General features: G+C 48.2%; 1 protein-coding gene across 1 annotated transcript in view; it reads left to right on the top strand.

Moving 5' to 3' along the window:
- Positions 1-12,585, top strand: part of LOC149343176 (proline-, glutamic acid- and leucine-rich protein 1-like) — a 41,349-nt gene that overhangs the window by 13,355 nt on the left and 15,409 nt on the right. Inside the window, exons 9-12 of the mRNA XM_089545708.1 lie at positions 1,641-1,728; positions 7,418-7,512; positions 11,201-11,296; positions 11,869-12,010. Of these exons, the coding sequence (XP_089401834.1) occupies positions 1,641-1,728; positions 7,418-7,512; positions 11,201-11,296; positions 11,869-12,010 (421 nt within the window). The remainder of the gene's footprint in view (positions 1-1,640; positions 1,729-7,417; positions 7,513-11,200; positions 11,297-11,868; positions 12,011-12,585) is intronic.

Genomic DNA, 12,585 nt, shown 5'->3' with positions numbered 1-12,585 from the left:
TATCAGCACAGCTCCCACCATCGCACGAGTGAATGCATGTTTCGAGCTCTAATTCTGCGCAAGATAACTGATTTCTTTTTTTGAGAGCAAAATTGAAGGATTGCTGACACACGAGTTACCCGATTTTCCTATCTCATTGGCCTCAATTATCTCTCTTCCAAGTTGTGTCTTGCACCGGCGCAGTACTGAAGTTTTTTCGAGCGCGGGAGTGCAGTTGCGGCAATTCCGAATATGTTCAATCATTTTGCTACCTGACTTGTTCTTTACATCTCTTGCGTGCTCCCTCAGCCTTTCATTAAGGCACCTGCCAGTTTGGCCAATGTACTGCTTACCACAGGCAAGTGGTATCGAGTTGTTAGTAAGCGCTTGTCCTGTCTACCTCGTTCCTTTGTGTCGTGTCTTTTGCGCAAAAAACCCACAATAATGAACCTACTTTTCTTCCGGAAAAGTTGACATTAATTTGGAGGAGGGTTTGTAATACGGGGAAAAAGAAATGTTTTGCCAAACTTCTTTAATGCGTCTACCCACCCGCTGTCAACACAAGCACGCTCTCAGCCGTTTTCGTGCAGCACCTTATAGAAACGGGGAAGGTGCTGATTCGTGTTGCTGGTGTTTAGCATCTTCACTTCAAAAAGGTGTTGCTGTACCACGGCGTGATCCGACGATTTCATGATAGTCGACGGTGCTGGCCAATCGCTGCAAAAATAAAGCAAACATGCTGAACAGTGCAGCCCTGAAGATCGGGTGCATGTTATTTTACGAGAAGTTAATAATATTCGCTGGATGATTACGGCTTTGTAATGCAAATGTTTAAGCGTTAGCTGTGGTGTGAAAGGGGTTAGGCTTTTTTGCTCCCGATTTTGAGCTCGCCAAATCTCTTGGGGTCTCCTTAGCATTTCAATGTAGAGGATGTTTTATAGCATTCTGGTTTGAACTGCTACGCTCCTCTTCGTAGATTTTCTGGTTCTGGTAGACTTTCTAAGCATACGGTGGTGCAACTGGCAGCAGCGCGCCAAGCAAACCACCGTGGCTGACGCTTCTGTCAAGAGCGCACAGCGTCTTGATGCTGTGCCAAGTTCACCGAGCGCGCCACACCTGCAGGAGCTCTCTTCAAAGGATAAATACACTGTGATGTTATAGGCGGGCAGCATCTTGGCGCACTGCCAAGGTCCACTCTGTGGATGGCAGGAAACTGAGGAACAGGCTAGGGAAAGCAAATGCTTAAAAAAAAAGTTCTCAACAACAATAGGGGGGAGGGGTGGGTTCATTATGCCAGTGAGTTCATTACTTTGCTGCATGCTAGTACAGTCATCCACAGACCTGTCTATAGCGCTCGAACTCGGTGCCATCTGTGATCCGCAGCGCGCAGAGCAACGTCTAGCGGCAGCGGCTGATTCGAGATAGCGCGTCTTTGAATATCGTCTGAGCATCAGACGTGCGCTGTCTCGAACCAGGTGCTGCCGCTAGACATCGCTCTGCGCACTGTGGAGTGCAGATGGCATGGGGTTCGAGCGCTCTAGACAGGTCTGTGGACGACAGTACAAGGTGGTGACTTTATTCATTTGATTTAATGTAACCTGGTTTGACTGTAGGTTAAAGGTTTGTGAACAATACCCTGTGTTCCTCATGTTCTCCATCAGATCCAATGTGCACCTACCAGTGGCAGTGCCAGTTGAAGATGTGCTCGATCTGGTACAGAGGGTTCTCGGTGCCCACCTGTCAGTCAAGGTCAGTGCTGCTTGTGGTTCTGTGCACTCTGCTTGCTAGCCAGAATTCACAGAGCAAAGGAGTGAATACATGCTTGCCATGCTACCCATCTATGCACCTAGGGAGCAAGCAAGTCAGTTTTACGGGTTGAAACTGATTCTTGCTTCTTAAGGGGGGACACGGCTCTTTGTGGCCGAAAATTGGTCAAAAAATCTTATTTTCGACCTTTCCATTTTCGCGATCCTGATGTCACTGCGCAGCTATCCACGAATTTTCGTTGAAAAATACCGCCTAATTTACGCGTTATAGCATTCCAAAGACGTGAAACAGCGTGCGCGGCCCTTTAAATTGAGGTCTAATCGCACCAAACTTTGACTGCCTGCCGTTCGAGAAATACGCGCTCCGCCGGCGCCATTTTGGTTTCCTTTGAAAGGTCTCGATTCAGGCTATTCCCATATTCCGTTTGGCAACCATGAGCAAGCCCTGGAAGCAGTAAACAAACAAACAAACTTGGGCAAAGCGCGCTCTGCTATTGGTTCTCGAGATCACGTGACAAAAATGGCAACTTTTGGTTGGTTGACGGCGTCGACGGCTTGCAGCCTGGCGCCATTTTGAGTGGGTTGGGCAGTCCCACTGTTACGGCGAAGTGAGGTTCGTCGGGCGCTAAGTGCGAAATATTTCAATTTACGCAAACCTTAGGCTAAGAACACTAAAAGGGAACGAAAGGTAGAGATCCGAAGCGCGCTGGGAAAGCTGTATCGTTGCATCCTGGTGTCTACATTCAGCGACGATGCTCCGCGACGGCGCGGCGCAACAACGTCGTAACCGGCGGTGCTTAGCGTGACAGCGAGGATTGAAAACGCATCCCGAGGGAGCGAAAGGCAGAGATCCGAAGCGCGTTCGGTGCGCTGCATCGGCGCATCCCCTTATCTAACAATCAGCGATAGAGCGCCGACGCTTCGCGATGACCTGATAACGCCATCGGCGGCGGTGCTTAGAGCGGCGGCGAGGAGTGATCAGGGCGATTCCTGCCGCGTACAGACAGCGTAATCGTGACTATGCAGATGAAGAAGCGATACCGAAGCAGCTTCCCATGCAGCTTCCGTTGACAGCCAGCAACGGCGCGACAGATCGAGCTCTCCGGTAAAGCTGGTGGCGCGGCGCCAGCGGCGGCCGCGAAACGGTGTCCGCAAAGCGCGGAATCGGAAACCTTGACGAAATAAACTTGCTTCTCAATGTTTTTAGGGGCAAGATGAGCAAAGAGCACGTATCGTTCGTTAGTGGCTGACTGCGATCACAGCGCCGGTAGAATCGCGCGCCGCAACTTGGGGGAAGTCGCAGTGCAAAGGCACTTATCTCGGGTTCCAGCCTCCAGACTATGCCATCTGTTCGCCGGCAATTTCCTTGTTGCAAGCGCAATTACGTCAACGGGAAATGGTTCTCCCACATCAGAAACGAGCCAGAACTCACTTCAGTGATTTCTAGTTACCCTTGGTGCCACAAAAATATGCCAAAAACGTTTTTCTCCGATTTCTCAAAACTGTAATTTTGGCACATTCAGAATTTTGGAGGAGCGATATCTCCAGTTCTATATCAGCTATTAGTATAGTTCTTTTTGTGCTAGAAAGATAAATGCACAGGTTGTGCAATAGGGCTAAGTTTAAACCACTGCTTCCTTGGGAAAATTCTGAAAATAAATCTTTTGTCTAAGTCATCAAAATGAGCTTTTTCTCTGTCATGTTTGACTGGCTGTAACTTTTGTCCAAGTCGTCCTAGAACGCTCTTTTATGCCTTATTGCACTCCTTGGTGACTCTAGATCATTTATAAATAGTAATGTTCTTCACACAGTCTTATGTTAATTAACCAAGTTTCCTCCAAACAAACGACATAGTTTCCATGATAAATATAAAACTTACTGCTGCAGGCCCAAACCGTTTGCAGTTTTAGAATCAGCACATGAAAATGTACAAACAGAGAAAATTTGGTGCAAATCTGTCCATAAATAGAGAAAATAGTTCTAAGAGGGGTGTCCCCCCTTAAGACTGTTGTGGGGACAGTTATGGCCGAGTCACACTGCGGAAACAGTCCGCCAACCCGTCCGACAAAACAGTGTTTTCGTCGGGTTGGCGATCCTGTCACACCGCGTCAACACGAACAGAGGGTAAACATGTCGCTGTCTCCCGCCAGCCTGTGTTGGCCACATGTGCGCCGCTTGTTCACAAACTCTCTGTCACACCGGAAAAACCACATCAATCGCGTTCCTCGGCGCTTCTCTGCCTTTGCTCGCGCGCTCTCCTCCGTGCGTGTGCACAACCGCGGAAACTGGAGACACCTTGCGCTGTCGTAGCTACTGGCGGTTTTGCAGAATATCGGACGAACTATGATCGTGCGCGGCGGCTGAGGCGCAGCCTTGCTCGATTCTGACTCGGACGACCAGCCGCCACCGCAGAGAAACCGCGCTGGATGATCGACTGGCTGAGAAGGGCGCCTGAGAAAGGCGTTTTCGAAAACTTCGTGCGAAAGAATTAAACACGGACTACATGCGTCTACTTTCTGTGCCCTGTGTCTACTTCTGCACATTTTGTGTCTTGCGCTGCTGTTCCACAATGCATTATCAACCCGGCCGGTCACTACAAATCACGCCACAATCTCGGCAGATTCATCGAGTTTGTTCCACGCTCTGAGAGTACTAAAAAAAAGATATAATTGTACGCATCATTCTTGCAATCAAATGGGAACCCAGTAAAGTTATTCTGATTGCTATCTCAAAGAAAAAAATGCAGCACTGCTTTCTTCTTCATCTCAAGGTCAAAAATAGCAGGACAGGTAACTGGTAACTCACGCTCACCTGTGAAATACAGACCCAACTAGCGATCTCTTGAAACACAGATTCCTTCAGATCACACCGTTGATATTTTGGGTCTGTTATATCCCATGGAAAACGCCTCTCTTCAATCATCGCGATCAGGTCACTTTCCTGGCGGCACGAGTACGACGGCAGCATGTTCACGCGAGCAACTGGCACGCTCGTATGCCGGCTCCTGCTCGGGTGGTTCTCGCGCACAAACCCGTCAAGAAACTTCTGGAACTCGCAGCCGAGGCAGTCCCTGGAACAGGACATTCCTTTTGGCTCCCTACAGAACCGCGTTCGTCAGAAGTGTACGCTTGCTCACAAGAATGCGACGGGGATCGAACGTGCTTCTCCACGGCGGCCGCACCTGCCAGCCGACGGTGCCCAGGGCAGCCTTCCCGTCTGTATGCACCCGCCTGCAAGACGCCGTACCGCAGCAGACAGCATTACCACGAAAGGAAGCGCTCTTTTTTTCACTTTGCAAACGAAGTTTCCAAGCACGAAAGGCACAAAAGCGGTGAATCACCGCAAAGTGCTTGGTTTGTTCGTGCGGTGTCGCCAGGAAATTCGCCCGGCCGGCGAACAGTGCCAACCGTGTCCACGAACGCTGTTTGTTCGTTGTTCCGGTTCCCGGAAGCTGTCACACCGAGGGAACACCCCAGCAACCTGTCTCGTTTCCCTGCCGTTCGTGCAGTGTGACAAGAAGTTGTGGGACAAGTTGATTGGGCGACTTGTTGACGGCTCGCTTGCGAACATGTTTGGTTCATGTCGTTGTTGTGTTTCCGCAGTGTGACTCGGGCTTTAAGCTTACAGATCTTTACCACACGGAGCATGCAAGCATCTACTCGGGTATCCAGCCATGCATTTGCCTTCTGGCTGTAAAGGCCGTTCTGGCAGCACACATTGTCAGTGTTGGTTTTTAGTGCACCCTTCACTTACTTTCTCTACTTTGACCCCTGTGATCTTCTAGTCCTGTTTCCAGCGCTTTGCCTCATTGTAATGTGATGCGTGTCGGTGATGGTGGAAAGCAGTGGTTAAATGCTGGTGATTAATCAAGGTTCACGTTGCAAGTTTGGCCTTAACAAGGCCAAGTCAGTGTGATGTTTAGTTGAAGCAGGATCATATGATGGAGAGTTTTCTGGCCTATGACCAGCCACTCATGCTCTTTTGTGAGCCTCGAGGCCCACGCACTTACTCAGCCAGGTGATCTACAACTTTGTCGCTTCTGAGGTTTTAATTGCAGCAAGCTGCCACTATTGCACCAATGCATGGCTGATAAACCGATTTCTGTGTTAATACCACTGCTCATCACTTTCTGGGTTCACAGTGAAGTACGAAGTGTGGTCTCGCCATAATTAGGCAGGTCTTTGCTCAGTGAGCATGGACACAATGATTATTAGCAGGAGCAGCTCAGCTGATTGTCTAGATCGGAGCTCACCCTTACTTGATCTGATGGTGATAATGCTCGTATCAGTGGATGGTGCAAAGTCCTCTCAACAGAAAACACTGGCTCAACTGCCAGGTTTGAGGGGTTGAGGAGGGAAGCCACACATGACATGAAAGAAGAGGAACTTTTAAGGGCATGTAGCTGCTTTTGACAGAGTCCCGTGTGGAGTAATTTTTGTGAGAAAATATTTGACTGCTAGTGGCCACTGTGCCTAAATCATCATGACCTGACCTGACTGAAACTTCTTTAGGGGCTCATTGAAGAGTTCAACTTGATGACAGTGCACGTTAAAGAACCCCAGGTGGTCGAAATTTCCGGAACCCTCCACTACGGCGTCTCTCATAGCCTTAGTCACTTTGGGACGTTAAACCTCATAAAACCAAACCATAAAACCTAACAGACATCTGCTGCCACCTCATTTCTGAGGGGATATTTATATTAATGCATCAGCTGCCACGGTGGCTCATCGGTTATGGCGATTGGCTGCTGACCCGAAAGACGCAGGTTTGGTCCTGGCTGCTGCGGTCAAGTTTCGATGAAGGTGAAATCCTAAAGGCCTGTGTACTTTGCAATGTCAATGCACGTTAAAGAACACCAGGCGGTCGAAATTTCCGGAGCCCTTCATTATGGCGTCCTTAATATAGTCGCTTTGAGACATTAAACCTCCATAAACCAAACCAATCATATTCATGCATCCATTCATACATTCATGGCGCTTTTGCATAATGCAGTAGAATCTCGATGATGACAATCTCACGGGGTCATGAAAAATATTCGTATAATCCAGAATGAACAAAGTTCATATGCAGAACTTACGCAAATCTGTTTTTGTCTGATGGGATTTACTTATGGCTATGCGCCATTGCTGACTTGCAATGTCGGCGCTGTGCTGGTCGCATGCCACCACTTTCTGCGTGTTATGCGCACCGCGTGGCTGGCGATCGCGGCGTTGACTATGAACGGGTCGCAAACCGCCACTAACAACTCATGGTGCCAGCCACGCGACTGGTGATGTACAGCCCACAAGTACTTTGTGCTTGGGGTTGAAGTCTCAGCTCATGCACTCATATCATCCACAGTGGGGCGGGGGATTGTTTGTAACATCCGAATTTCTGCCCATTGCCCACAATGCACTCTGGCTAGGGCATTTTATGAATTCTTATCATCCCAAAATTCGTGTCAACCAGGATCGTATCATCAAGATTCTACTGTAGCTATTTTGACTGACTACAAACGAGGGGGATCTTGTTTCATCATATTTGTGCGGGAAAGGTACATTTTGGGGGCACCTTAATGGCATGCACCCATGCTAGCTGCTTGTGTTGTTTCTGAGGACTTTCGCCAACAAATATACCTTGTTGAGGTGAAATTGAGAGTAGCCGCGTTGCATTTGACTTTTTCTCATTCACAGAGCACTGGGGCCACAGCGCAGGCCAACCTCGTTGCAGCCATCTTGCCATCTATTCAGCATGAAGCCATGCAGCTCCTTTGCCAGTTGGTGCGCAGGTGAGCCTGCTGTTGAGGTCTTCTCGATTTGGCTGCAATTTCTGCGCTAGTTTGCAAAAGTTTTGTGCTAGTGCAGCGTCAGTTGCGTCCCGAGTGTAGCCTGACACTAGTGTTCTTGGTGCAGTGGCCAAATCCAAGCTACAGCAGTAAAGATAACTGACTTATTTGAACTCAACAACTCGTGTTCACTGATCATGCAACGCTCTACTGGCTTTTCCTTTGATGGCGTTTTCTTTTTTCTTTTCCTTTCGTCCACTCATTTCTGCGTTGGAAATGTATTGCCACCGTAGATGATTTCATCACGTGGCTCCCTATCCAGCACTGTGCATTGCAGAGAAGCGTGAATTCTAGCTTGACTGTTATTGGAGATTGAATCACCTTTTCAAATGGTAGTGCAAAAACACATCACAAGCTTTTCTTTGCAGGTTTCACGCATTCGGTGCATTTAAGTGCAATAAATTCTAAAACCTGTTTCGTTGTCTTTTAACTGCTGGGTTTTTTTGTTGTTGTTTCTTGGTCATTTCTAACAGTGCCTGTGGCTTACTTCCCTCGAGCACTTTCTGGCACTTAAATGCAGAGCATTAGGCTGCCTAATACTAGCATCACATAGCAAGTTTCAATATTCCATAAGCATTATCACTTTTACCATTCACATGTGCAACTTTGCAGCTACTGTGTCAATTTATTGCCCTAGAGTGATTACAGTAGCCGACCGATATTTCGGACTCCAATAATTCGGACTAGCGCGATATTTCGGACTTCGCTGAGGAACCGTCGCGCACCTCATAGGAACGTGTACATTTTCACGACCGATATTTCGGACTTTGCGGAGTCTAAATGTTCGAATTTTCGGACTAAAATAGACGCCAACAATATTGCAGTGATCGTTTTTCAACCGAAAATTTATTTCGGCCTAATGTAGACGCGAGCGGGCATCGCTGTCACTACCAAACCGTTCGCCGCCACCGCGAAAGGCGCCATCTTGGATTTAAACGGAATCGGCTCGGCGGGCGCAGTCGGACTGGCTTGGATAGGTTTGGCTATTTGTTCTCTATCGTCGAGATATGAGATGCTCTCCATTGCCATCGAGATGGCCTACAAAGGGCGCGCGATTGCATTGAAAACGGTACAGCGGGACAGCAAACGCGGTAGATGGAGGCGAGGGTGGGACTGCAGTCGGAGGCGCTCGCGTCTTCCCGCGGGTTACCCATGGGTTACCTCGCGGTCTTCGCGAACGTTATTGCCCCATGCAAACCGACTGTTCTTGCTTCGCGCAGCGAGTGCATTCATTCGCGGCATGACCGCGGCCGCGTCGCACTATCTGGTATCATGATGCGATAGGATGCGGGCATGAAGAAAGCACGGCTATGACTCAGATACGTAAAGTGTAATACATTATCGCTTGTAGGCGGAACACGGGAAGCGGCGATTTTCGCGATTTTGAAAGCCGGTTTTACGCAAAAAAGTTTTTTTTTTTTTTAAGTTCACGCACTGCGGGGTGCGTCATCCAAGCCGCGGCGGACGCTGCAGCTGTATCGTTATCAATGCGATCGCGCGTCCTTTGCGCCGCACTATCTTGGTTTTGGTTTATTGGGGTTTAACGTCTCAAAGCAACTCAGGCTATGAGGGACGCCGTAGTGGTAGTGAAGGGCTCCGGAAATTTGCGCCCCACTATCTGGTATCGTGAGACAGGCTGCGGACATGAAGAAAGCACGGTTATGACTCAGATATAGTCTAATATTATCGCTTGTAGGCGGAACATGGGGAGCGGTGATTTTCGCGATTTTGAAAGCCGGTTTTTCGCTGAAAAGTTAGTTTTTTTTTTAAGTTCTTGGATTTTTCGGACTGTTCGATTATTCGGACCATTTTTCGGGTCCCGCCGAGTCCGAAAAATCGGTCAGCGACTGTAGTGCGGTGTGGGCACGTGGTTCATGCTGTGCAACATGTCTATCTTATTAGTGTACCTGCAGAATTTGATTAAATTTTAAGGTGCTTGGTACACAACTGTTGCTGTAACTAACACTAATTTCTTCGTTTCAGATGAATTTAGCATCCTTCATGTGCAGATGAGATGTTTTTTTATGCCAAATAGCAAACACACGACAAAATATTTCACAAGACAGTGAGCTTGATGGAATGTCTTAAACCATAATCTTGTTATTTTGCCACCAGTACCAGTGCTGTTTTTTTTTTCTGGATTTCTTGCAACATTATGTCTTCGAAATGCTAAATGATTGCACATTCCCTAGGGTGTTGATTTGATAAATCCTATTGTTTTAACTTTACAGTTTCCAGCTATTTTAGCGTTTGCATGAAATTTTGTTTCTGTGTGTAAAAAGTTAGCCATTGGTGTTTTTCGTTGGAAAACTTACAAACTGGCTTTCTTTAGGCCTAGGTATGCTGTTTAGGCCAAAATACAGTGGAACCTCGATTATACGTCCCCCGGTCATGCGACGACCCGCATTTTACGACGAATTTGTGCGGTCCCGGCAAAATCCCCATAGAGACATTGCATTAAAAACCTCGGTTTTACGACGCAAATTTTAGAAGGACCCCGCTTCGTACGACGTCTGGCTCGTACCGTCTGTCAAAAAAGGTCGTCAGCAAACGCAGGCCGGGATGTACCGTATTTTCGCGATTCTAAGCATCCCCCGAATCTAAGCACCCCCCCTATTTTCGGAAAAAAATTTCTGAAAAAAAAACTTTGCTTGCGAATGCTTGCGAATCTAAGCACCCCCTTTTTTGCGCGGAAGAGAGCGTTGCTGAGGCCGCCAAGTGCACTTGCTCTCTTTTTCGTTGAGCCTGTGCAGTCGGAGTCCCGAGGAAGCGCGGCCTGCGCGTTGTTGTTGTTGTGACTGAGAGAAGGATGAAAAGTAAATTGCACAGGCCTGCCTACTGGCTCGAGCCAAACCACCACCACTGCCAAGTGCAGATAGAGGAGAGTTAAAAGATAAGAGGAAAGATAAAGAGAAAAGATAAGACGCTGCTGAAAAAACAGATAAGCGGGCGAGGCCGCGCTCCGAAGCGAGGATAGCGCGTCCACGGCGCTTTTTGTGTTGTTGCGCACTACAAGACAAGACAGATGGCGGCACAGAACTGTCTGCAGCTATTTTTCTTTTGAATGTTTCCTAAATAAAATGTTTTTTCTCGCGCCTGTTTCATCGAGATTTCGCCGCGAAAAGAGGGGGGGGGGGGGGGGGGGGCCGGGCCGTTTAGATTATTCGAATCTAAGCACCCTCTCTCACTTAAAGCATCGCGATCGTGAAAAAAAGGGGGTGCTTAGAATCGAGTAAATACGGTAGGCACACTTTAGCCAGTCGATAACCGGTGCGCCTTAATCTTTCCACCTATCAAGAAAACCGCGCGAGCCGCTGCTGCTCACGGCAGCCTCAACGGCCATTTTATCTTGATTGTTGAAGACTAGCCCTCTGCCGGCAAAATGTGCTGCATTTGTGTTCCGAAAAAAAAAAAAAAAGATGACGATGAAGTTCAGACGTTAAAAAATATCACGCTTGATTTTCGATTATACGACACCCGGATTATACGACGGTTTCGCGCGGTCCCCTGAACATCGTATAATCGAGGTTCCACTGTATATATTTGTTTTGAGTCGAAATGGTAGATGGCGCCTGGAAGGGTTAAGATGTCCAGAGACGATTGATGTCTTATTCCCTCCTCCCTTTCACAGCTGCAGGCAGTTGCTGGTGCCCCATGCAGCTACCATCGTGAGCCTGATCGAGGAAACGGTTCTTCACACTGCCCAGGACTTGTCCAATGACACCAGGTTGGTAGCTGCTGAGCAGCAGTCTTGCTTCAACGAGGTTATTGCCCAGAAATGCCTATGTGCTGTGCAGTGTTGGTCAGGGGGTCAACTTAATGAGCTTTTACTGTAGTAATTATTTTTGCTGGTCTAAGCAGCTTTGGTTTAGTAAATGGGTTTTCCTGTGTTTTTTAAAAGGTAATCTGGTGCTCTTACCTTAGACTGTCTGCATGTTGAGGCTTACACTTCTTCTAAGTGCTCAGCCGCCACGGTGGCTCAGTGGTTACGGCTGCCGACTCGGAAGATACGGGTTTCGATCCTAGCTGCGGTCGAATTTCGATGGAGGCGGAATTCTAGAGGCCCGTGTACTGTGTGATGTCAGTGCACGCTAAAGAACCCCAGGTGGTCGAAATTGATGGAGCCCTTCGCTACAACATCCCTTATAGGCGGAGTTGCTTTGGGACGTTAAACCCTGATAAACCATAAACCAGTCTTTAAGTTCTCTAACTGCTACTAGTGTGCTTGCTCACATTGGTGTCTTAAATGACGGCACAACATACTGTGTGTAACAAAGCAGCTGCTGTCCGGTGTTGCAGGCGGTTGCGGCAGGCCTGCTATGCTGCACTGTCCCTGTGGCTGCAGACAGCCCGCTCTCGGCTGGGCCTCGGCTCACTGGTGGAGAAGCTGGTGCCACATCTGCTGTGTGACATCGAGCCAATTGGGGCCACCACCATGCAGGTAGGCAGCGAGACGGCCATCTGTATGGACGGTTTGTTGTCAGAAATTTTTTAACTTCAGAGTATCAGTATAAATTGGTCTCTTTTTATACATTGATGCTTTCTGCAAGGCATTGAATATATATATTGCCGCAAAAATTTGTAATGCTGCAGGAATTCATGCTCAGAGCCGCCAGCGCACGGCTTTTATCACTTTGTGACGAGAGATGTGACATACCGTATTTACTCGCGTAATAGGCGCACTCGCATAATAGGCGCACCCCTAGTTAGGGCGCAAAAAATCAGATTTTTTTATTTCTGCGCATAATAGGCGCACCCCGAACTTGGCACTGTGATCAATACTGTATTTACACGATTGCAAGCCGACGTCTCACCACCCCCCGCTTCCCAATCTTTATTTTAACAAAGTTTTTGCTGAACTGACTACTAGTCCCTACTAGTGCTGCTGCCGTCGCAGCTGCTGCGGACCCACAGCACGTACAACGACATCGCGTAGAACAGCCGCACACAGTTTTCAGGGATGCTCACTTTAAACGTCTGTTTGGAAACCTTCATCTCCAGCCGGAAACGTTCCCG

This window comes from Amblyomma mixtum, chromosome 5, assembly GCF_055824585.1.
Source record: "Amblyomma mixtum isolate Tamu chromosome 5, ASM5582458v1, whole genome shotgun sequence".
NCBI lineage: Eukaryota > Metazoa > Arthropoda > Arachnida > Ixodida > Ixodidae > Amblyomma > Amblyomma mixtum.
This window is presented reverse-complemented; position numbering and strand designations above follow the sequence as displayed.